The sequence below is a fragment of the Colias philodice genome, chromosome 12, assembly GCF_061535455.1.
Source record: "Colias philodice isolate Cphi_HAF_F1 chromosome 12, ilColPhil1 Martin Lab GWU primary, whole genome shotgun sequence".
In the NCBI taxonomy this organism is placed as follows: domain Eukaryota; kingdom Metazoa; phylum Arthropoda; class Insecta; order Lepidoptera; family Pieridae; genus Colias; species Colias philodice.
The window spans coordinates 9,853,546-9,881,105 of NC_143097.1; the positions used below are offsets into that span (position 1 = coordinate 9,853,546).

The 27,560-nt window shown below is 35.2% G+C and overlaps 2 protein-coding genes across 2 annotated transcripts in view; both read right to left on the minus strand.

Annotated features, from left to right (window-relative positions):
- Positions 1-11,706, minus strand: part of LOC149484242 (uncharacterized) — a 203,033-nt gene extending 191,327 nt beyond the window's left edge. Inside the window, exon 1 of the mRNA XM_089701823.1 lies at positions 11,504-11,706. Coding sequence (XP_089557949.1) covers positions 11,504-11,641 — 138 coding nt within the window. The 5' untranslated portion in view covers positions 11,642-11,706. The remainder of the gene's footprint in view (positions 1-11,503) is intronic.
- A 1,287-nt stretch (positions 11,707-12,993) lies between these two features.
- On the minus strand, positions 12,994-27,016 carry LOC149484243 (uncharacterized). Its single transcript, XM_089701731.1, has 3 exons — positions 26,691-27,016; positions 24,398-25,046; positions 12,994-16,464 (listed from the first exon to the last, which is right to left on the minus strand). The coding sequence occupies exons 2-3, from the start codon at positions 24,933-24,935 to the stop codon at positions 15,917-15,919; spliced, it is 1,086 nt and encodes a 361-aa protein (XP_089557857.1). The 5' UTR covers positions 24,936-25,046; positions 26,691-27,016; the 3' UTR covers positions 12,994-15,916.
- Positions 27,017-27,560: the final 544 nt, after the last annotated feature.

Here is a 27,560-nt window from a genome sequence, read left to right on the forward strand (position 1 = left end):
AACACGAGGTAAATGAACTGTTTTAGAACCATTAAACACCATTTATGTAACAGCAAATATTAAACTAGCTGTACCATAATAGAATATGACATATACTCAAAAATAAATGTTGATACAACTGCTTTAATAAGGCATAAATCTTGGGACTGAATTTCAATGGACTGTCATGGGAGCATTAGAAATTCTGATAAACCTTTTGTCGTTTACGTTGACGGCTGTATGAGAATACGACATTGGTCGAGGTCGTCTAGGAGACATTATTATAACATTTGATGTACTACCGGATCAGATGCTGTTGATTAATTCATATAACAAATATGCCCCGCGGTTTGACCCGCATTGCTCCGCTCCTATTGGTCTTATTGTGATGATATATAGCCTATAGCCTTCCTCGATAAATGGACTATCTAACAGTGCAATAATTTTTCAGATCAGACCTGTGGTTCCTGAGATCAAAGTGTTCAAGCAAACAAAGAAACAAAATCTTCGGCTTTATAATATTAGCATAGATGTTGGAGAAACCGCTGAGGCTAAACTTAGAACAGTTTGCGAGTATGTTCAAACACTCGAGCCGATTTTGATATCATAAATCATTGTTAAACATGAAATTATATTGCTGATACTGTAATAGATAGTCCTAATGTTGTGGGTATCACTGAGAATCAGTATTCATATCAATATCATCAAGATCAATACATCTGCTTGAAAAATAAATATCTAATTGTATCCTAAACTGTGTGGTTTTATTGTTCTTCATCTTTCCTTAATGCTTTGATATTATTGCGATAATAGTAGCATTGTTTCTACAATTCGTCTTACAGCTCATAAACATGAAACCACGAATCGCGTTAATAAATAAAATACACAACCTATATTTAGTCCTAGTCAAATAAGCCGATAGTGACCAGCCTAGTTAAATGCACCTCAAATCAAACACAAGCAAAACAGTAAATGTTAATGTAGAAAAGGAAAGTGTTGATACAAGCCAAGCGTACGAAAGTGTTAAGGCCCCAGTACACAATGGCATTGTGGGCCATGGCATACAATGCACAACTGTAGGCCACGATCACTTATTGATCACACGATGGCCCATGGCTCATTGCTGCGTGGAAAACCACTTGCGATGGAACATGGAATTAAAAGGAAATAAGAATGAATTAAAAAGAAATATCACAATAAACATTCACTATCTAGCAATGGGCCATTGTGTGAATACCACAGGCAACACTACTCCACGATTACTTTGAAGTGTGTCCGAAAAACCGACATCCCTGCGCGCCATGGCTGACAATTGTACGCCACGATATACCATTACCCCGTGTGGGTGGCGATTGCCTAAAGTGGGCCAGCATTCACCATTGTGTACTGGGGCCTTTACATTGCCAGGAACATTGCCAATTGATAGAACCAAAAGGAATATATATTACGCCAAGTGATTCGGAGGCTAAAATTATAGCGATGACACCATGTTGTATCAACGTAGAACAAATGAATTGACCGATTCTAGTCCATTTGGGAATATGTATGCTTGTTTTCAGATTTACTCACGAATATATGCACTCATTGTGTTCCAACTGTTGAGTATTTACGGATATGATCAAGGTATAATAAGCCCTTTTTCATTAAGTACAAAATACAGACAAATGTAGGTACTTATATTATTTAAGGAAACATTTCGTCCCCTAATGATTTGTTTAAAAATCATCATGTATAAAAAACTTGAATAGGTAAGTACGATGTTATAATATATGTTGTATAAAAGACGCGTCTGAAAAATTTAAACAATTCAAAATAAAGGTCAAAATTAGTAATGCCTATTATATCCAAATGCCTATTAAAATTGTACATTCCAATTAAGGACATGATTTCATTATCACCTTTGCGCAGCCTTGTCTCAAACGTCGATTATTTGTTTACGAAATTCGCATAAATTTGCCTATGTCACGTTGACAATGTATTACTAGTAGAATAAAGAGCCTAACAACATGGATCATACGTATTATATATGGTAATTTTTATTGCTCTTCCGCCCTTTAAATTATACGCCATTGAAATTTTAATTTGTTCAACTACTTGATATAACTCCGTCGTAAATTATGATTTTTATATCACACTAGCAGTTCGCCGTGGCTCTGCTTTCTGGTCGAGTTGATAAGAAGTAAATTAATAAAAATAACAGAGGCAAAGATGATTCAAAATCGATGTAGTAGTCTTTCGATTACTTCCAATAAACAGACACATTTTACCTCTTCATAATATTCGGGCGATGCGGTTCGAATTAGTATCTTACTCGAATATAATTCTAATTGGAATATTACTTTGAAAACTCAATTCAATTCATTATCAAATTGGATATCTAAGATTTCAGTAATTGATTAACTTACACCTATATTATTAGTACCTATTTTAGTGTAGCTGTGTGTAGGGAGATGAAAATAAAGAATGCAGTAATAGGACGCGACCGAAAAGCCTGCGTCAGCACAGAACCTACAGGCTTATTGGATATCTTAGAAGCACAATTTACTTCTTCTAATGTCTACAAATTTCTCGACCTGTCTCGAACTCAGAACCACTATAAATTTACTAATATAAGTCCTTATACATATATTATTACCTATTCTTTAAATTGGATCAAGTTCCAAAAGTTAATCACCATTGCAAATGTTTAAATGATTGATAGATTTAATGCGAATCACATCACAGACCTCACCTAGATGCATGGTGAATCATTGCAAACTATAAGCTGTGCTATGATTTGATATTTATCATGCAATTTGAAAACTATAATTTATACTTAGTGTTGTTTGATGACCCTAGATTAGGTCGATTCAACATCATCTGTTTCTAAAATTGAAAAATAATAAGAAATATCATGTGGTTAATATTTTTGACGTGACAACGTCTTATAATTCGATAGAGCCGCCTGCACGCACGAAAAAACATGACTCATGCGGCGTTACCTCGCTCTGAGGCGTTCCGTGTAAGGCCTGAAGTGCGAGCGAGAGCGCGGAACGAACGACAAAGAAGCACAATCGGACGTTGCCACGTTCAATTACTAACGTCAGTAAACCGACTTTACAGACAACCATTTATTGATAAATTGAACTTATCAATACTAAAGAATTTCAACAAACTGATCTGCTGCTGACCTCAACGTCAACTGACATCGATCACGTAAAATTTATACCAGATATTGAAAAATTTACACAAAAAATTAATTTTATTGCCAAACTAATGTGCCTAAATAAAAATCTGTTATCGACTTCACTTTTCGACGGCGCCATTCATTAAAAGTTAAAACACATCTGAGTGTTTCTTGTTTGTTTTAAGTGCGTAAGTATTAAGACTTTTTTTTTCATTTAAATTATACATTTCATTTCTTATCTGTATGAATACGATGATGCTTTTTCGCACCAAAATGATTATATTATAGGCTAGATACATTGCTTGTTCACACAATCGGTTTTCTTTACAGAGTCCTGCCAATGCACCCACGGTAGATATTAGGTATTTCCACAAATCTAATAAATAATAATAAATAAATCATTTATTTCACTTAAAAAAATTTACAAATTAGAGCGACCCAGGCTCCTAAGTCCTAAGATAGTAAGGACTGTTTTTCAGGAGCCTGTGTCTGGTGTATCATTTATATCAATACTACGCCCATTTTACGTACTCTGGGCAATGAATGATCTCATGATGCGTCAGACCCAAAACACCCATCGCGGACAGTATATAGGCTTTTATGGGTAAAGTCAAAGTGACTTATATTTGCATAAGTATGCGTGAGCGTTGCAGAATTCCAAGTTTTTTTGTTTATAAAACTCACTGTGTTTTGGCTTAATATAAGTACATAGGTATATACTTTTTTATCAATCAGCTGTGCCCCGCGGTTTTGGCCGCATTGTTCCGCTCCTGTTGGTCTAAGAGTGATAACATAAGCCTAAGCTTTCCTCGATAAATGGACTATCTAATAGTGAAATAATTTTTCAAATCGGGCCCGTGGACCTTGGATCTTGAGATTAGCGCGTTCAAACAAACAAACAAACTCTTCAGCTTAATAATATATGTATTAATTTATATATAACTGATTATAAAATTTACAGAAAACTGTGGATATCCTCGTTTATCATAGTGAAGCAAAAGTTCGAAGGCCGATACGCTGTTTTTTTGACAAAAAAAAACGATTTGATTGTGAATTTATTTTCCCTTTTTTCATTAAAAAATTAATTGCATTTGAATTGCTTTTAAAAAAAATTATGTCACATATTATCGTTTCCATACTTTTTTTGTTCGATTTCTTAAAATCGTAACTAAATGAAACGTTAAAAATTAATATAGCCGTGTTATTAATTTTAGATATCATTTATAGATTAAAATATGTTTTTAGCATATATAGATTCATCTAGTATCTATTTAACGATCTAACAAAATAACCCCCTCACCTTACAAAAATCTTCACCAACAAAAAAAATATACTTACAGAAATCGTCAGTTTTTTATGATTTATGAATGTAATTTGACCGTAACCTTATATCACCTTAGCCTTATATTTTTCACTAACACAATCGTCAACCGAATGAAAATGAAAGTTGTTTTTATTATTTATCTTTCAACTCGTTTGAAGAAATATTTATAAGTAATCCCTTTTAAGGTATTATGACCTTGAACATTCGTGCTTTCTGTAAAACCTAGTTTCTTATTCCTTTATATGGTGATTCGGTTTTTATCTCATCTGCATCTGTACAAACTGTTATTGTTTATCTATTCTATTTGTGTTTTTCTTCGGGTCTACAAGAACTACTGAACCAATGTTGATGAAACTGTAGCGCTTCTCTTAGTTACTTAATTTAAAATTAATTTAAAGTTTTAGTATGTATGTATGACTTAATAAAGTTAAGCGAATTTTAATGTCATATTTATACAGTTTGTTATAAACATAAATCTTGTTATAATTATTTCAATCTTGATTGTAAGTGCAAAATTAACGTAAACAAAAACTTAATTATTGTAAGCAAAAATATAATCAACATAGATAGGAAATTTCATAGATCTACTTACAAGATACTATCTTAAGTACATAATGAATATTTCATAAGCAGGTAAATTATTTAATTTTATTACAATTAGACTATTTCGAATGCTAGTTTTTTTTTATTTTAGAAACCATCGAATAGGTATCTGCAACCTGTGAAGGTAAAGATTAATTTGATTAATTGTGATACTTACCATTAGAAGGACAGGTGTACCTTTATTTTTCAATGTACATAATATTATGTATTATGTATTTCTATTTATTTATGGGTTATATCTGTGACATTTGTTTTTAACTTAAGAGAATCTAGGATTCATGTTAGTTATGTAAGAGTGATTCTAAACGCATTAAAATTAAATAAAAATATATTTTAATTTCAATATTTTTTCGTTCATTCCACTGCACAGTTCAAAAAAGCTCTATACTGTAAGCAGTCAGAAGCAAAATAGAAGGACTTGTCTTGTGGATTCCCTCCCGCCAAACTTCAGAATAGAACGTTCTACGTCACTGGGAGCATTACTTTCCTATCATCTCCTTTATTCCTTTTTTTTTTCGTGCAAAAGGCCAGGATCATTCTACCATTTTTACGATTTTTGACGAATTTTTTTCCCGCCAGGACTCGTTCTAGATCGTTCTACGCAGGCAGTAGTACAGTCAACCCGGCATCGGAGGCACCGCGAGGTGGCGCAACCTTGGAGGATACGACGAACCCACCGCGGAATGCTAACAGACGAAGCCGAAATCGCACTTGCCGACGGTATGTGCCAAATTCGCAGATGAAACGGACCTTGGCCGACTAGTTTTATTGTGTACGTGCGTGATGGCTATGGTTTGCAGACAGGCTTTTGTGCGTCGTTTGTATTTATGGGGTGTAAGGTTGGATTGTCATAATGAAATTAAAGCTGTTTCAATATCAAATACTATGTTTTATTTACATCCTTTTCAAATGTAATTTAAAACTTAATTTGAGAAGAAATAATCCGTGTGTATAGCGTATATGCTTGAAAAAAAAAACAAGAAACTTAAGTTCTTAAATTTAGTTTATCATTTGTTTTTCCCAAATACTTTTGAATTGTTCTTTATTTATAAATTTACTAGAAGAAGACGAAAACATCGATATCACATAAGTAGGATACATTACATACCTATTGCATGAAAATAAAAATGTCACTTTAGCAAGGAGTAAGGTTTCATCAAGATTACGCAAGTTATGGAATCGACGAAGATTCTCGAAAGCGAGAGTGAGTAAAAGTGGAATAGGTAGATATTTGTGTTTACAATCAGTTACCGTTTAACATAATGTTAGGCGAATCTGTAATTCAGACTGCCTCTCCGCTCATTTTGTTTTAAAATAGTTTTATGCCAACCAGCCTACCTTGAATAGACTTTATTTCGTCTAGGATTCAGTTTTTCAAGGTTCAATTTAAACCGTGCGTAAGGTCGTCTGCTGAATTAAATTAAACACCATCGTTTCCTTTGTTTGAAATCTAAATTTTGCATAAATAAATAAAAATCAATTTTATATGTTAATTCTGATGTCGAAATGTTGCAAAATATTACGACGTCATTTATTAAATTCTAATATTAAATGCTTTAAAATTATACAATATGCTCTTTTACAACTATGTTTTGAGGTCACCGCTGATGTAAAATCAGATAGCTTTTAAGCATTCGATATAAAAGGCTCCTGAAATATGGATTATGCAAAGTGGAGATACAGAATTGTGTAAAATACTTGTATAAATGAGCAGATGTTTGTGAGACAGTTTATAGTTGTAAGATGCGAATAATAAAATATATACTAATTATTTTATAATAATTTAGATGCATCTATCAATCAAGCAGTATAATATGAATAAGCACCTTGAAGTACCTAAATAATATGTATAATAAACTCAATAGTTAAGTACTTTGGAAATTTAGAGCCGTTTGGTATCGTCACTTAACAATTTATAATGATTTACATTGTAATACTTTTTTTGTTTTACTTTAAATAGTACCTACATAATATAATGAGAGATAAATGCTCTCTGAAGCATTTACGGTCAAGAGATTCTGGTAAGAATCGTATAATTTTAGGGCATATTTGTATAAAACGTCCCTACAACATTAAAATATGCAGTGAATTATTACAGTCATTAAAACAATATAAATTCTTTATCAAAGTAGCTCTTAACTAATAGCTTCATGTAGGCTCATTTCAATAAAACACAAGTTAAAAGCGATATGAGAGCATATTAAAATTCCCGATCAGAGTGTTCTAAAAGACACCATTAAAATCTAGTTCAATGTACGCATTCTTCACATCTATAAAAGTAGCAGAAAGGTGTTAATGAGGGTTCACGTGGGCACTAATTTGGGACTCGTTTAAATGCACAGTAAAATGTTTCATTGGCCCAGTTCCTGGAACAGTTATTACATGATCCGATATACCTATTATTCACTTTTATAACAGGGTTACGGAATTTGATAAACAAAACTTTTGATCTTTTTGTTCTATGCTATTCGGATTTATGGTATAATCTTGGACGATTTTCTTTTTTTCTTGATATTGTTGGAATTTTTACTACTCAAAAATATGCTTTTTGGTAATTAAAGCTATGACGAGATATGACGATGATTTTTTTAACATAAATGTGTAATTGAATCGTCAATATAATTATAATGGATAATTGGGATGCTTACCATTTATTTAGATAATATTGAAAGCCACATTCGCCATATTGAATTTAAAACCTTAACAGAATGAACTTAGGTACTAAACTTCATTTATCTGTTATTATTTCTTCTTGGTGGGTCAATTTTACAAGATTTCCATGTCTACTACTACATTTGTTATTAACTTCCCTACGTCATCAATTATTTTAAATAATTATTTGTGATTTATCTGATTGTCCAAGACATACTGCAGTGACAGCGACCTGAGCGAAGGCTACTCGACGTCTTATATAATTCGAGTAGACAAACTCGGACACTGCGAAATTCCCATGCAATTATAAATTGTTTATGTTTTTTAATTACTGGTGATGGGCGATCGCTTTTAGATAATATCATTTAACGGTTTATTTTTAAGCTATTGCAATTAGCTTCTATCGCGGGCCTTGAGCGCGGGGACCGAATCGAGAAATTCCGTAACGAAAAAACCTCACGCTCCCCACTCCGACGGGCACGGAGGTGTGGCTTGATGGCATGCTATGCTATGCTATGCTTTACCGCGGCAGTCCCCGAGTGCCACACGTCTTTTTTGACTCTTATGTGGCTTGGAGTGTTAAATAATGCATTTTTATTAGTTGGAATAGAATACGGGAAAAGTCACGGATCGTAGTCAGAATTAAATATTATATTCCTCCGTTTCCAAATTATTACGATTTATGGTAAAAAAAGTAATTAGTCGTATCTAAAAGTAATCTCAAGCGATTATTTACAACAATGTTGCCATATAATGTAATTTTATAATAAGCGCACATGCCGGTGGGTGGTATGAAGTGTGTTTTATGACGGATCATAATGAGTAATAATACATAAAATATAATTTAAAAATTATATTTTTAGCGTGGTAACTGGTATCTCAATTCTCATGTTGTGATATCCATTCCTGTATTCGTAATATCATGCTGCACTATTCACGCTATCTTTCAAGGTATCGTCTGACAACGTATCAAATGTAAAAACTTAATTTAAATGCTGTAATTAGGTATTTTTTGAGAAATAAAAAAATCTAATAAATACTTTAATTCCAGTGAATTTTGTATCATTCGTTATTTAAACAATTGTTAGAAAATAAGACATTTCTCCAAAACAATACCTTTTTCTTCCCTTCCTAAAGTCTAAACAGAGCTCCCATTCAATTAAAAATAATTGATATTATACATAAATTTTACGGGATCATCGTCAGTGGTGCACAAAAATAATGTAATTACAAAGATGCAAATAAAATGGTTAAGTAAACGTTATAAAATCTGCACGACACAGGCGGAAGGGTCGTGAACTAGCTTTCTTATTGTCTATGGAACCCTCGGCGGGAGAAAACATGGCGGAAGTGTCATTTTTACCGCCAATTTTGAAACTAAATTATGTGTCACTGATGTCTAGTTCCTTCCCGTTATTTCATTTTCATTATCTCTTTTGTATTCATTACAAAACTTGAAGATAAATTTATACCTTCTAATTTTTTTTGAGCTTTCCTATTTAAAAGCTGAAATATATATTTTTATGTATGTACAAGTATTCAAAATATCATAATATTCGTTTTAATGTTCGTTATCATGTAAGTAAAGCATACAAAAGAAAAAATCTAGCTCAGTATTTTTTAAATTTATATTGACATCAAACATGGTTTTAGAAAATTAAGTTTATGGCGTTAAAACTTGTTTGGACAAAAAATAAAAAAGTACTTAATTTGTTTAATATTCTAATAGCCAAATTTAGAATCTATTAATTTGATGCCTATTAATTCCCTTTAACAGTGACATTCCTTCTGTTTCATAACGGATATAAATCCAGAATCTAGATTCTAGATGTCCGTAAAACCTATCCCTAATGGACTAAATTGATAATTAAGTATTACTTATTGACATGACAAACCAATAATATAATATGATTTTCATGAATTTTGTAGAGTTTTCGGACAATTGATCTATCTCATGGAAAGGCAAGATATTGTACTATCACTAAAACTTACATTCCACTGATTATATACATACATAAGTGCATTAATTATGTACACATATTATGTTTAGTGAAGAATATTGCACAATATTTAGTATTATAGAATGTTGCACAACAAAACATAATAACTGATCTATAAATTTGTGATCAAAAGTCAAAACACAAAAAAAGCAAGATAGTACAAATACCTAATTAATTATAAGCAAAAAATAAGAAATTTTAAAGTTAAGAATAATGTTGCTGACTTTACAAAATAAATAGTAATTTAATGTCTATTTGAGTTTTATTTTTTGTTGGATGATCTATCAAAATCTGGTGATGACATGACATTAAGGACTGCGCGGAAGGATAAGGAAAAGGAAGGAAAAAGTGTAAAAGAAAAGTGAGGAATCCTTTATTCTAATGTGATAATATATTTAACATAAATAAATTACCATACTAACATTATGATGAAAACAGACTACATATTATCAACTAATACAACATATAAAATATTTTGAGAGATGGAAAAATGAAGGCTTATTATTAATTATTTGATTAATCGTTGAATATTTTTGCATTATAGTTTTCTTAAATTCATTCTTAATTGTATATAATACTGAGCACAACAACGTTGAACTTCACCCTAAAGCTCGCTCATCATTATGATTTGATAAAATGTCAATCTTCATCTTCAAGCCACGCTTTGGCACCGCTTAAGTCGCTAACTCATTTTTTTTCTAGTGTGAGCATTTCCGTCTACAATACTTAAGCTGTAACTCTCCACTGAAAAATATATTATTCTTATTATAATAAATTATTGATGATTACTTTATACACTTTTGTCAATCATTTAGCGGACTTGCTAAATACATTGCATACTTCTATCAATGCTATCATTTGAATATTGAGATGAATTCATGATTATGATTATTATAGTTTTATCCATTGGTACTCTATAGCTGTGACACAGTTGAGGCTAAACTTTGCCGAGCAGTGTTTTAGTTTAAACACTGATTTTTCATTCCGTTAACATTTGTCTCCAAAAATGTTGAATTTTTAGTTTTTTTTGTGAACTTTTGATATATTTTTCTACATTATTTCAGTCATACGAGTTACATATAATGTATCCATACATTCTTCTTTCTGTATTTATTTTACCGTTGAACGAGGCATGTGTACTGGAAAAATTCATTAATTTCTTTATTTCATGATACAAATAGAAATATAGGTCAATTTAAATGAAATTTGACAAATAAACGATACGCAGGTTTGCTATACATATATTTATGTAGTTGTTAAAAATTGAAAGGACAAAATCATATAGATTTCAAGCAAGATGTAGTGAATGAGGTCTAAATAGACATTATAGGATATCTATAATATACCAATAAATACTGTTGAAAGATTATTGTATTTTACTCTAAATACAAATTTATCACGTTTTAATTTGTCATTGTTGACCTTTTATCTAATGAGCTTAGATAGAATAATGCATCTTCTAAACAAATGTTATTTATAAAATATGGACATTTATAAAAGTAAGCTAGTTATAATTATTTATTTCTATATTATAACATATTTTCATAACAATTTTAATATTTTATATCTACCAATTATGACGAAATTACGTGAGGTTATATTTACTACATTTTGTTTGAAGTTATTTTCAACCGAATCTTGATATTTTCACCTTTTTATACAACTATCGTATATAATCGTTTATACATTTTACAAATTTATACTCACAAAATAGTATACTCCTGTAAACATCCGATTAAACTCGTACAAAAACAAGTTTTGAGGTTAGAAAATACTTACTTGCATTGAGTCGGCACTGATTATTTCTGTTCCATATCTTTGAGCTAATTCCAAACTAAGTTTAGTTTTCCCTGTTCCTGTAGCACCTAATATAATCACCATGGGTATTTTGGAAGATATTACTGTTCGAAGAGCCATCGCGCACAAACACAAACTTCACACACGTGACACGTAACTGACTTCACTTTTGTTTTGATGTTGAAGCTTGAAGGATTGAGTGATGCGTTTCGTTTCAAGTAAATTCGTTGAGTATGTCATCGAATATTTATATAAATATTTGTTTGTTTTCAAATAACTTCGTGTTTTCCTTGTGTTTTCATAGTAAATATCGTCACGTATTTAGTTTTCTTTGATAAATTTTCTTAGTTGCATAATTATTGTTTACTTGCGTTTACTTATTGGGTCATAGTTTTCCACAATATTGTCCCTTGCTTATCGCGTGAGGAAGTAAGTTTTATCAAGGAGTTCTATAATATATTGTATATAATATATGTATTGCATTGCATTCTTAATTATTATTATAGCGTGGTTCATTTAATTTGTTTATAGCTATATATGTACCTACATTATAAATTACAATAGGTACCGTTTATAATAAGTAGGTAAACTATTATTTATATTGTAAGTAAACTATTTACATATCTGACAATAAAATGCCTAGTAACTTGCGTTTTAATGTTATAATTATTCTAATAAATATATTCTAATATAAGTAATTAATGTTAAAATATTGACATCCGTATCAATAAAAAAATCAAATTTATGCTAATCTTTACTATTATAAATGTGGATTTCCCTTAGAGCATGTATGGATTTCCTAATATAAGACGAAGCGAAGGCGTGCCACTATTGAAATTTGAAGTACTTAAATGCATTCTCTAATGAGTTTCAATTTGGTATGGAATAAGGAATAGAGATAATATCTAATCTACCTATATTATCCAATAAAATAATTCCATATCTATGTTTTTAAATTTTAATTCATATAAGGTGCAAAGTTGTGGCGAAGGCTAGATAATTTATTAAGTATATATGTACATAGTATGTATTACTTAAATATTTTAATTTTTAGCTTCAATCATATCACACACCTCTTTAAAATATATTTGCTTTGTTTCTACTTGATAATGTATATTTTAATAGAAAAAAAAACCTAATCATTAAAATATTCAAATTAGTAGCCTTTGTTATGTGTGTGACATGTCTAGATGACTAGACTGAATGAAAGTGTTTTGTGAATTTTAATTTCAATTATTATAGGCAATTGTTTTGGTAATTACATGACAAAAATATAGTTCTAGAATAGAATTATGTACTTTGAAAAAAAAATAGGTTGAGCTATGACGTAACCTTTTCATAAAAATTAGAAATGTAACATGTAAATAATTTAAGTTAATTTAAATCATTTTTTGTTGTTTCTTTGTCTAGTCGTAAATGTGCGTGTGTTTTCTTAGGGTAAAGGAAAGGAAGTAAAAATAAAAATGCAGCCATATTTTTTTTGCAGCCGAAAAAAGCAGAGTTTAGGAAACACTTCCCATCGTACCACACAGGTACATAAAATCACAGAATCTACACGCTAATTCAGCCTTACCCCAAACTACACCAAAAACATATAAAAATCACAATCAATAGCCAACTGCTTCCGAGCTCTGCTTTCGTCCGACCTTCATTTATTATCATATTTAATGATTATCTTAATGTTTTTGATACAAATAATTAAGGAACAAAAACCAAAAAAAAAACTTTTCTCCTCATAATAATAGTATCCAAAAAACTCAGGACGTGGTAAGTACACATTATCATGGATAATTAAAACGTCACTTCAAAGATTGCAAAGTGCAACATTAATATTAGGCGGAATCTATTTTGCGCCTTGCATTCTCTGTAGCGACGTGCGTACAACCGTCGCCTGCGCATCTAACGCACCATTGGCCACCGGCCTCCATCTTTAAACACACCAATCGACACTCAAATAAAAAAATTATACACCCCTTCGACTGGTCCCTTCGAGCAAACGACGGTTAGATCTTACATACGGATACTTTACAAGAAAAAATGTAATAAAAATTAAACTATAACATGACTTAATCATCCCAATCTTAATTTTAAAATATACAAACGAAGTTGCTAGGTAAGATTTATTTCTCTATTTCGTTTGGCAGTGTTGGAAATGTGCCTTGACAAATAACGTGCATTGATTCGTTCGTTTAAAATTATCTTGATCTGTTACTAGCGATTATAAAGCTGGCTTTCCTTATCATTAACCGTTATCTACTGACTTTTTCTTACGTGAAAACTATTTTTTAAAACGTTATCACCACAAAGAAACCAATGTTATTTTCAAATAACTAAATCATCTATCTTTATTATTTATGTCAAGATTAACAAAAAATTAAATGCAGGTACAACATTCGAGAATTCGTAACTCTCCAGTTATGAAAAAAAAAAATTAAAACAATTACTAGAAAAAAATACTTGTTAATATAAAAAAAAGATGAAATACACCTACGTCCTATACCCTATTATGTACACTTTACACCTACTGGAAGATAAACTGCGAATCTTTAACACGATACCTATTAAACCTCTTCGTGTGCTACTTATAAGAACAACGCTATTACTAAGATAATATTTCTCACAAAAAATATTTTTTGCAACTAATTCGAGTATAAACCTAATATTATTATTTTTATATAATATATGTACATAGCAAGGCACATTCCGCACACAATTAAAGCCTTCAAATTTACATATCTGTTGACCATGTGCTTGATAAAACATCAACCTTTTCAAAGCCTGACCAGAAACAATAACAAATCTTCGCCTCTGTACACTATGCCTAGCCAGCGACCCTTTCCGGCCAGGCTTTATCGAGTTTATCTTAACTATCGCGATACACTAACTTACTGCAATAAAAATATTATATAATAAAAAAAGAAAATGCAAAATTTTCTATTAGTAGGTACTATGAGGAACTATTTCGTGGTTATTTTATGTTAGAACCCTATTCGGGTCACCTGCAAACGTAGGTTTTGATGTTATTATCAAAATACACAGTCTATTTAAACGGACATTTGTCACTGAGATTATAATTCACTGGTTTAATCACTGGAATAATTAGCGTAAAAATAAATGAATATCGATATATTATCATGTTACATATAAACTTTATTTTAGCTTTGTAAAATAAAGTTCGAATACACTTACACGATGTTAAAATGGATAATAATGAGAATGCAATGATAATACATTTTAACACGCATATTAAATTCCACCTCGGACCCTTTATTTTGTCTCATTGGCATAAATTATTAATCAGTGCCACGACTGTAAAATCAAATTGTCTATGGCATTATAAAAACTCGAAATTTTATTGACATACGCGTGCTCGAGTCGATCATTATTATAAAATATTAATAACTTAGTTATGTATAAAATGCAATAAGGGCGGTGCAATTTATAAAATCTATAATTATTGCTTACTATGGTCCAAAATTTATATGGTGTTAAGTGAATCTGAGTTAATTGCGCGACTAACATATAAAAAACATGTAAAATTGTTAAAATTTACAGATAACAAAAACACTACAAAACCATAAGCGAACTAATCTAAGTAGTTTAGACTTATAATAATATCAAGTTAAAACAATATTGACATCACTACCCGTCTCGCCCAACAAGCGAGGTATGGGATTAAAGAGAAAATTCCTACGAACCGGGCCGAAAACATATATAATGGCCAGCGCCTCCACAACAGCTATCCGTAAAGCCAACAAACTCCAGCCAGCCTATACTTCAGACTATATCACTACCGATCTTATGTACAGCGTCGTTAATATACAGACTGCCACACGCCCCTGCCCTACACTGCCTGAACCAGCTATTCTTAATAAAAAAAGTTACGTCATTGTATCTCGGTTAAATAGTCAACATCAAGTAGGTAAATCTGTATCCGTTCTGTACTATTTTATTATTAATGAATCAAAAAAAAATTCAGAGGTAAAACCAGTCTACTAGTTTACGAAGCAGTCTGTTACTATTTAAGAATATTTCACTGAAGACTTAGGATTTATCAACAACAGCTTTATGGCTCACTTTGGCACCGCAATACATCGTTTGAGCAAATCAAACCCACAGTTATTGCTGCACAGCTACTTTACTTTACACGCGATCCACAGAAGCAGAGTAAGCCGTAAAAGCTGATTAAATACAATATTTAACAAACGATTCAAACTCCCGCTCGACCTATATCGATACACACTCGAAGAATGATCGTCGTCGTTATGTTACAAATATATTGTACAAAATTGAACGGGATGGGATCGTTCGCCAAAGAAGGTAAGTCAGTCCATACGCGTCACACGGAAGACCGCGGCTCTCAAGAAACTATTACCTACGCGCACGGGCACGCGCTCAGTACGGGCGGTAGCGCGCCGACAGCATCGTGCGCAGTTTCTTCAGCTTGGTGATCAACTTGTTCTGCTGCTTTTTAAGATATTCGCGTTCCAGTTCTTCTTCCCGAAGTTTGCGACACAGAGCGGCCGCCTCGCGCAAGATCACCACTTTCGGCGCGCGATCCTTGTCTCTCGTCGCCGGTATTTGCTTTTTAAGTTCGTCAAAGAGATTTTTGAGGCCGATCCGCCGTAAGCGTTCCATATCGTTGTGTATGGAGCGGCGTTCGATCTCGGGAGACTCGGCTTCCGAGTCCGTGTCAGTGTTTGAGCGTCCGCGTCTGCCGGGGCCTCTCCGCCGCCGGGGCACCGAAGCAGCGGTGACGCCTGTAGGTGGTATTAAACGTTTTCTAGCTACCGGTCTGGGGGTCATGTTCACTTCCACCGAAGACTGTATGTGGTGTCTTTCGGGAGCCGAAGACACGCGCGGATAGCAATCCACGCGTACATGGGACGTCGAAGCCAACGGCTGGTGTGACGTTCCAAGTGATACCACATCGATTTCCTCCTCTGCAACAATAGAAAAAGTTTCGTTAAAACCGAGTTCCATTCAAGGCGATCGGCTAAATGATAATGTGTAAAAAAACTTGTGTCATTAATTAAAGAATGGTATTTTTGTTGTGTATCGCACACAATTGCAGCGACAAATAAAACCCGTATGCGAGGCTCCATTCCCTGCATACTTTCATTCATAGATCGTTCGTTGCGTTCGCATCACCATAAAAGGCGGGCGATTGTCGTAGTCATTATAGATAGTTATGAGTGAGTCTAGATGTGGTCGGGATGCGATTGCAGTAGTCAGGTGGGAGGGTGTATAGGTGTGAGAAGGGGGGAGGCCGTCGACCCCGCCGTACTACCGCAGCGTCTGTCGACATCGATCCAGACGCCTGACGTCATGGATATTCGCGCCAAAACGAGAGCGCGTGCGCGGTTTCTACCGCAGCGTCCGCACTCAATGGACGCTGGGTTATCAACCGGTGGACACGCTTTCCGGCGTCTCTCTGCCTCTACGGAACTACCTTTCAGCTTTCTGATTTCATTTTCCCGCTCATACGTTCCCGAATATTAATTTATGCAATATACAATTTATATTACCTACTTATATTAACGAACGTTTATATTTATATTTAAACCTATTGACGCAATTATATACCTATATACACTGAATAAAATATTTGTTGGACACGTACGGAGTTGGTGGCCTCAAAAGTGACAGCCTCAACACGGGCGTCTCCAATATATATAATATACCTGTTTTTTCTAGAAACAAAGCCATAGGACTAAGTCTCCCAAATGAACAGGATTGAGTAAAGCACGATAAGAGCGAGTGAACTAGGTGCACGCCTAGAATGTCTTAAGTATGTAATTTGAGTCGAGCGGAAACTCGGCCTAAATTCCGATCGTTTCTGCAACCATTGCAATTTAACGGAAAGATTGTTGAGGACAGCAATACCGACAATGCTATTTCTATGAATGAACGTAGATAATCTCGTATTCGACTGCGGATGTAGTAAAGTATCTGGCCGCTCGGCCGTGTCATATTTACTATGCACTACGAGCCGCATATTTCGCGGAAATCACCGTATGCGCCGACGCTATCCAGTTACAGCAACAAATAATTATGTCAGCGGTTCAAAGGCTTGACGCAACCACCTCCTAATACAAATAAAATTAACTTTCGTTTTCATCCCGTTAACCAGAAATAGAAGCGTAACGTGGGCAGCTGTTCGATTACGGAACGGCGCAATTTCAGGGACGTCAGTGTAATTTGCAAAATACGAAATAAAATCGCATAATCAGACTAAGCGACGATAAATTTACACACCAACGCAATCTTTTTATTCGATTTCCGCATAGTTGCGTAGCCGCTTATCGCAGCAGCTCGTCGGTCTAATTTTATCCTTCAGGCGCCGATCGTCAAACAGAGTGTGTGACGTCTAAATGTAGGCGTGAAGGATCCATTGTATGAGGCTCGGTTTTCACGTGACGATTTTCTCTTTTCCCCTGGCGCCATAGAGATTAACGGTCGCCTAGAGTATTTGTTACGAGCCCGGCATGTAAACGATACGCCTGGTATTGTCGCGGCCCGCCGGCGATCTCCGGTCTACTGCATATCTATTATATCGACATCACTCGAGACGATTCTCGGATACCGCGACGTTGCAATTCCATTAAACTAGATCATAATCCACTTTTTAACGATCGGTTGGCGATACTAATTTATTATCTACTGTGGAAGAGCTGATCGCGCGAGTTTATGAGATGCAATTGCCGTTTTGAAAACAGCTGTGGCAGTGTCGTGCAATCTCCCACTCGATAGATTAGTCACAATTTCTAGGTACCATCTGTCTCACCGTGAGAACACAATGACTCATAGCACAGTTAATCTTATAGTCTAGACTCGAGACGTATTGAATTCGCGGTTCGAAACTACATACGTGTAATCGAAACAGGTTTATCTAATACTCCCGCCGTGAATACAACTTCCTTGATTGTCTAATGGGTTCCCATGAGGTTTTACTGGTATAATATCCCATTTAATTCGATGCTTGAAATAGTTTGAAAATTATTTGCATATCACAAAATTATAACCGTCGTACAATTTAAATAAATTAGTGAGTTAGAAACAAACTCTTTCCTGATCTAAGTGAAAGGGGATTTCAATGAGATTGTTCAGCCGCGGTAATTGTCTACGACTTGGCCTGTCTGTTTCCAATTAACGTTTAAATGAACACTTGTGAGATTCCGAGCGCCGGAGTAATTGTATTATGCATTTAACAGAAAATCCTGATTCTATTCCCGATTTACATTTACATAAATGCAATTAATTGTTTGCACTATTGAAATATATGTTTATAAATATGTGGTTGAATTCATTGAATTTGAAACAGGCGTATGACTAGCGGCAAAAATGACTAATCTCGGTTCTTATCATATCAGGCACATGTCCACTTATCGTGGTTTCGAGAGTGGAATGCAGTAGTAACAATGATGTCGTCAAGTGTGACCTGCTACGGCTGGGGCCACACGCTCCGCTGACTTCGATCCGAGGCCAAGTTCACTGGCATTTGAGCGCGATAATTAAAAATTATCGTGACGCGCTCGCGGCTCACGCCATCCTATACAACCTGTTTGATACGCCCGCCGTATTTCATAAAAAAGTAATTCTAATGCTGCTGCAGCATCGCTCTGCTTAATGGACTTCCACTGCGAAAGACTTTGGAAGTGACTGAGCAGTTTTATTATCGAACCCGAAATACGTTCCGAAGGTACGCTCATTATATTGATTATCGGCTACGGACGAATTAAGCCGATATCACGTTTAATATAGGATAGATTTAGATAACGCAAGACGTAATTTGCAAAAGAAATTCTTTCGTTGCTCCGCGATTAACGCATCGATAATACGCTTAAATTATTATATCAACCTGTATACTTAATGTCTAGTGAAATGCTAATTAGTTTCGATACGAAGCGCACCAGTTCTACAAGACGTCGCTTGTAATTTTTAATAGTACACTTTCTCATTGCTCAACCGTCGACCGGAAACAACTTAGGATAATTAAATGTTAAAAACACAGCTTTGCCCAAAATTACTTCATACTTATTACCCACAAATGTTTAGGGCGTTTCCCATCACATGTCACTTGTCAGTCACAACTTTTAAGTACCTCAAAGTATTTAGTCTCGCTATGAACAAGCGTGCGACTTAAAACAACTAGGCGGTATTTTTGGAATATTACGCAAGCGAGAAAAGTCGGTCATCTGGGCTGCGGTTAGCACTCCAAACTCGCTGCCTTCTAAAACAGGCCGTGGTAATTTATGGCAGGCGTTATGGCGGATCGATTGGGCGTTCGACTCGGCCTTGACGAAGTTTGTACGGAAGTTCATGGGCGAACGTGCGCGTGGAAAAAATTATCTTTTTGCGTATTCTCTATTATACGGCTATTAATGGAAATTTATAATTTTACGCGCATTTTATTTGCCTTAATTAATACAGAAAGACGATCTTAAATTGAATGGCTTTTATAATGAGGATGTGAATCGTCGGCAACTGTGCCATTAATTAAAATACAAAGCACAATAATGACCTATCTAAATGTCAACGAGGTCAAGAGTAGACCATCGAGACCCCAACCGCTCCAACGAGGAGTTTCCGGAGTCTTTTTTTGGAAACCGGTTGTGTTGCGTCACTAATTTTCTGTAACCAACCGATCACCACACCCATCGCGATATATAAAACTGGTAATATCAATATATTCAACGTGGCCTTATCACCGTGTGAACATACGAGGCACAAGACATAAATATTTTATGAAAACACGCAATAAGCGATTTCATATGTTGTCGTGGTAGCGAAGAGTTTAGATTTCTTAAATATTCAACATTGGGCAACTTGGCTAGGAATGAACGGTCACGTGATGTCCTCCGATTTTATGTTAAATATGTATGGTTTTAGGAAAAATACCGAATAGCATTAATGAACGTAATTAATCAATTAAAGATTAGCATTCAATTACGCGTTTGAATTACGACATTTTCATAGTATATGAATGACAAATGTGCTTTGTAATATTTGTACTAATAAGTAATAACTATATCATGTATTTATTCATACCCACAAAAGAAAATGTAAAGTCAAATCTAATATCTAATATCTAATATCTAATATCTAATATATATTATAAAGGCGAAAGTTTGTAAGGATGTATGGATGTATGGATGTATGGATGTATGGATGTATGGATGTTTGTTACTCTTTCACGTAAAAACTACTGAACCGATTACAATGAAATTTAGCACACATATAGAGGGCAACTTGGATTAACACATAGGATAGTTTTTATCCCGGAAATCCCACGGGAACGGGAACTATGCGGGTTTTCCTTTGCAAACGCGGGCGAAGCCGCGGGCGGAAATCTAGTATTGGTATAATTCGTAATATTAAAAAAAAAACTTATTTCGGTGAGATCAAGGTGACTGAATTTATCTCGTTGCCGTGGTGTTATCGCGCCTACTTGCTTAAACTTTTGCGTGATAAGACAATACAAATGTATGTTACTATGACAAGTATTATTTTTATCGGTATTGATAGTTTTGTGAAGGCCAAGCGGGGGCCGCTGAGGCGTATAAATTGATACAACTTCTGTATTTAATAATACTACTGTGATAAAGATTATTTTAATCTGCACCATAAACTTGGCCGAATCTTGGCCTAGATCTAGGCTATAAATTAGGTAGGCGTACTACGCGACTAGCTGACCTGTAGGCAGGTAAAATGGTCTGTATAATTTGCACTAAGCTCTTTTACTTGTAAGCAACACAATCAATAGCAAAGTGCGTTATGTAACAGATAACGTTATCAGCATTGTAAAAACTAAATCGCCTGACAATTACAATACCCTTAATCCAATAAGAACATAAAGTCACGATATAAACGAGTGATAGATTTACTATATCATATCACCTACTGACCCAGAATTTCACGAATCGAAAATATATCTTTCCTTTGCAATTCTTTTAATATTCGCGCGATAACACCAAGGCCAGTGTACATCTACAATCTTAGTAACACATATTATGTAGCGTGGTGAATATATTTATCAGCGAACGCAATAAAAGCGTTTTAATATTTCATTAAATTGATTTTAACGCTGTATTATAAATCATGTTGAAAATGAAAAACGTAAGTGGGATATTCTCTAACACAATTTACACAAGTAATAGTATAGTAATAAGGGGTATACGTCGTCCAAATAACCTTTACGACCAACTGATTTTATAGGCACTTACGAAACCATGTATTAATGTAAGGTATGTGTGTCTAATAAGAATAAATAATTAATCTAGACCATGTATGTGAGCGGCGTAGGCTAGGCTAGCTGTAGGCGAGTAATAGCGTACGATATTTAGGTCATACATAGTACCGAATGTTAGTGCATATTGTGAAAGTACCTACGCCTTTACTTACGTAATCATTATACTTTTAACACGCTTTAAAACATTTTAAATGATCGTCATAATGGCGTACCGGTTTCGACGCGGAAACTGTTGAATTTACACTGTTGCTATGGCGATGTCTGCCACGTCTCGCGTACCTACTACAAATATTTGTACAACGCGTTTAAGTGCTAGTTCAATTTAAAATTAAAAGTGCCAAAAAAATTTCGCACCTAAAACTAATATTGAGAGTGGAATGTGTGACCTCGGTGATTGATACAGCGTTTCGGACACACAAAACCGGATCCATTGCTCTAAATAGCCCTTAAAGGAACTCACAATACGAGCCGCCCTACTTCAGTCGCCTACTTAACGGGACCGAGAATTTAAATGTCATAAATATTGTTTGCGAGAGCAATCTGTCAAGATAATATGCAGGTCAAAAGCACCTAGCGCCGTTTACGCTTATCAGTGTAGTTTATTGGGTTAGCTCGTAATAATAGAGCGCGAACCGAGATTAGGCTCGACAACGTTCCGTTTTACGGATTCCAATAAAAAATACATAAAATTTTCTTACATGTCCGATGCGTTCGAGCCGCACGGTGTTTGATAATAAACGTGATTTATTATTCACAACGTTGCCACACCGATGGCAAATAGAACGCCAGTAAAAATGAATGCGATAAAATAAATTATAATGGCATAGTTGCGTTACAGTAAATTGGCGCAAAAATGTGACAACTTTAACCGTACTTGGCTCGCAGTGCATGGCGCGATAAAGCCGCGCATGCGCCGTAAAATTTCCTATTGGAACAACAAAGTTTCATCTCACTACCCAATAAATATTTACTCGATTGATTAATGGATATAACATACTTGTAATTGACTTTTGAGATATGTCTATCAGATTGTCGTGCAGACGGAGAATAAGTACCGAGGTGAAACCGGTCCGGCGAGAAGCAAGCCCCACTTCAATGAGATTCCACTTTGTGCCGTTGCATTCTTATAGGAGTAACGGACTAGACTCCAGTCTCGCGGCGAACATGAACCTATATTTATTTTTAACCTTAGCTTTATAACCTATATAATCATGTTGAATAACAAGTACTACGAACATAATTATACCGAGTGCGTTTTAAACGCATGCTCATCGCGACCTTCTTACTAGCTCTTATCGACGATCGTTAAAAAGCCGTGATAACAGACAATGTAAGTATAGTTGTAATATGAAATATTTATACGACATTGATTCGACATTCGTCAATTGCTTCCATGATATTCAGTCCTTCGATAGTTTTAAAACATGACGTCACGAACGCAACTATTCTCCGAGCAACCTATTATCATTCAAATAAGATGCCGTGCCAATCTAATTTGAAAACTAATTAATAGGAGTGAAACTATGTCTTGAGCATAATCTGCGCTAGTTTTCAGTTTAGCATCGAAACTTTCATCGAAGAATGAAGCGGAGCGAACAATGCTTAATTGAACATCAATTTGATTTCTAATTCCTAATCAAATACGAAATATAAAACGGGTGAACTTCGGGGAACGTTCATCATTTTAATGGGCGTCCAGACGGTTCGGCTGTTAACCCTGAACTTTGGGAGGATGCGTCAATGTCGGGACCCGGTCGACGCACGAGCGACCTTACGGACCCTGTAAGAGGACGTCCAGGACTCCTGATCCAGAAAAATTTGCCACGTCTTTTAAAACTGAGAAAATAATGTTAATTATAATGGGTGTACATTTTTGCACTTTCGTTCAAACTAATAAGATTGAAGTAGATATATATAAGAACTTAGAAGTATACAATTGGAAAAAAAAACTGACTACTATAACATGGCTACCTAATAGAATTACGAGCTGATAACACCGTGTTGTCAGTGGATATCAAAGTGACAGATCTCCAGGAGCCTATAGAGTAATTAGGTGTGACATCCCGAAGATGGCATTAAGGAAGGTTGGGACGTTCAAGGTCGAAGGCGAAGGTTCCGGAAGCGGGTGCGTCTAGACAAGGGGGGCGCCGGTCGATACGCAGTTTCCCGCGCTCCGACATCACGCCTGCGTCCTACGACCGGGACCCATCTTGTACATTTCTTGAAACTCTAATTAAAACGCGCCCAAGACGCACTCCATTTACTATACAACCGTCAAACGACTTCCTAACTACAATACCGCTTCTAATTAATTCCTAATCTTAATCCCGATCGACTATTTCTCACAGTTATTACAAGTACTTAATAATGATAGAATCAATTTTAAATTAATCAAATTAATAGTCATGAAAATGAAGTAACTTAAGCTAAGACCTTTACGCACGCGATTATTTTTTTCCGACGATCAATGAATGGAAAATCAATTTGACTTTCAAAATGACGATTTCAAATTCTAATCGTTTAAGTGGCAATTAATGGTTTTTAATGAAGGTGACATTCGTGATACCTCTCAGCTATAATAAACATTTAAAAGACATTTAGTGTAAAAAGGAGAAGGTACTGACCTGATTCGCCAGAGTCTGATGGAGTTTGAACGCCTAGGTAGTCGAAATGTTGGCGGGCGAGCGTGTATGAATGGTCAGCTGCCACAGCTGCAGAATCTCGGAGGAGTCTCAGAGCGGTGCCGGCGACGTCCACGGCGTGTCGGAACTGCGGAGGCTCATCGCCGTCCAGGGAGGGCGGTGTGTCAGGCCGGGCCGGCGACATGTCTCTCCGAAGGACACTCTGCCCAGGCGCAGCCGTTGTCAAGTCGGTTGGAACGAACGTATTCGGATGCCCCGAATCTATACATGATCCAGCCCACATGCAATCGTGGTGCACGATATTGTCCTTGTGCTCTTCCGGAGTCTCCGTTATCCTCCAATCCCCTTCGCTTTCTTGCAGTAAGTTAGTGAAATTAGCCGGTGGGACTAAGTCTAATCTCTCGGCTTCGTATTGCACTTGTGTCCAGAATTCTGAAGTTTGTGTCAAGTTCATTGATTCTTCGTCCAGCGACTCCCAAACGTCGAACTGGAGTATGTGAGCGTCGATTGGTGGCGACATTTTTAAAGTATACCTAAATGCTAACTAGTTTTAAAGCTAAGACGAACTCGTCGATATCACAGGGCCCTCTTATCACAGGGACGATGCGCGCGATTGTTGCACGCACACCGCCTGCAACAAAAGAAAAAAATCCTTTAGAAAAAAAAACTACACCAGTTTAAAAAAAAATTCAAATACGATCGCACAACACTATGTCCATTGACAATGTTAACTATAACTCACTAAGTACCAAGTTAAAAAATAAAAAAATGATATAATATTGAATTCACCTATTGCACTAAGTCACTATTGTTGTTGTTATAGTAAACTTGTTTAATAGAAATGAAATAAATGCAAAGGCTGATGACCCTTGCGTTCATACACTAGTACACTATAATATAGCAAGTGTCCACGACAAAGCCAGAATTGAGACTGAAGTCTGGATGCGAAAACAAACGTTTTTAAAGGGTATACCGTCCTTGAGCACTATCCCAGTTTATCTAACAATAATTAGTTATTGTTCATTTAGCAAAAGCATTTTTTTATTTTCTACCTGGATTGTATTCCGCGAATCGTTCCCCAGTCAGGTTAAAGCTTTAGAAATGTAAGATTGCTGTTTACTAACGTAAAATGGCGCGAAGTTATTGTTTACCAATAGAGGCAAATGCTTGGCATCATTTTCCCGCTTCGATGTTTTCCTTTACACACATTATGTAATATTATGTACTTGTTTAATGGTCATTAATAATAAACATACTTGGACGAGACAGACTTAAATTAATTATTGTGCGACAATTCCGGAAAATACAAATTTTATAATTGCGGTTTCCTGATTAGTACCTACGTATTTTATATTATTTTTTTCTATTACATTATCATATTATTTTATATTATATTGTCATTTTATATATATTTACGTTGTACACTAACAAAAATTTTTTATCATATTTTTTTAAAATGAACAGCATTTAGGTAATTTTGAAGACGCATTATGGACCTATGAAATAATTTACGGTCTTTTTAAGTTCATTAGCAATTAACATTGATAATCTACACTTCTTGTAAATTTACTACCGCTACTATGTAGGTAAGTATGTACTATAATATTTATTCATTATTTTTAAACAACTACAATTTACCTATTTTTAGATAATTACATAGGTATGAGAAATATTAGAGAACAATAATCGAATATTTTTGATTTTATAACTTTCACAATTCTATGTCTGGATATAATATAAATTTCTAAATTATAGTATTCATTTCACAGTGTATATATATTTATGTGACTTGTATATTATTTGCAAATAATAAAGCAATAAAATGGCATCGGCACTCAGAACAATCAGTGATTATTTGCCTCGGAAAGTGTCACAATTGTAAACTTCAATTGTGAAATATTTTTACTACTACCTACTACAATAGTAAACAATAATACATAAATTTCTCATATTATTCATTATTTATTTCGTGTGAACAATTTGGAAAATATTTAATATATCGATTGAAATATCACAGAACATTTTCCCTGTAGGTATAGATATAGTAATTTAATAGTATCCTATCAGCAATTACGTCTATTGCAAAAATTACGAAAGCATTTTGGATGCCGGTAATTCGCAGAAATGCCTAACCAAGCCTCGGTTCGCAATCGACAACGCCCCGTCGTCGTATACACTAAATACGTACCTATCTACCCGCACTTAATAAATCTTATTAAATTATAACAATTATTTCACAGGATCACTAAACACATCAAAAGAAAGAAACACTCACCAAAAAGTTTTGTGCAAAACGCAATCCGGCTGCAGCCGGCGAATTACACAATTTTACACAAGATTCTTCAGAATCTTCGACAAAGTTTTTTCCGTACACACTGCGTAACACTCACTGAGAATATGCGATTGGTTATACAGTGTAAATTAAATACGGTACTTCTTCCGAGACCTCCGATTGAGTTTGTCAAACACTGAAACATTATTCGGGTGCCGGTTCTAAGGAGAGCCGCGCGTGCTTTTCGTGTGACGCCGTGAACACGACTAGCGCGCGAGGTTGCGAGCGAGTAGCGTACTGCGTAGCGGTCGCCGGCCGACGGCGCTCGGGCCTGACGCGGCGCGCCCGTCCCGCGTCTCCCCCCGCGTGTGGCCCCGCTCGCCGGCTAATTTGATGCCATTCACGAAATACGCTGAAAATACGCCGTAACTTCAACTTCACACGTTACCAACAGTAGTACAAGTCATTTTTGTGGCCGTCTGAATAGTAACATTGCACAAAAAATGCAGTAGAACGAAAGAATTTATCGAATCATCCGGCGTCTCGCGGTGCGGGGGGATACTTGAGGAAGGAAATCAGCGCAACGGCATTCGACGGACATAGATGTGTGCGAAGTTGGTCGTACAGAGGCGGTTTCTGTGGGTGGAAAATCGAGCTAGGTAGCGTCACTTGGCTGGCGGCTCTCGATGAAGGAGATCGTATGTCGCTTTTCTTTTTTACCGTCGGCTATATCGAACCTAGTCTGTCGACATTCCTAAGGCAGCGGCTTATGGGCAATGCTGCGAACGAGAAATACCTGAACGATTCTGACGAATTGCAAGCCGTTATTGCTTTACGTCTGCGAAAACAATTAGGCCATAACTTTTAAGTACC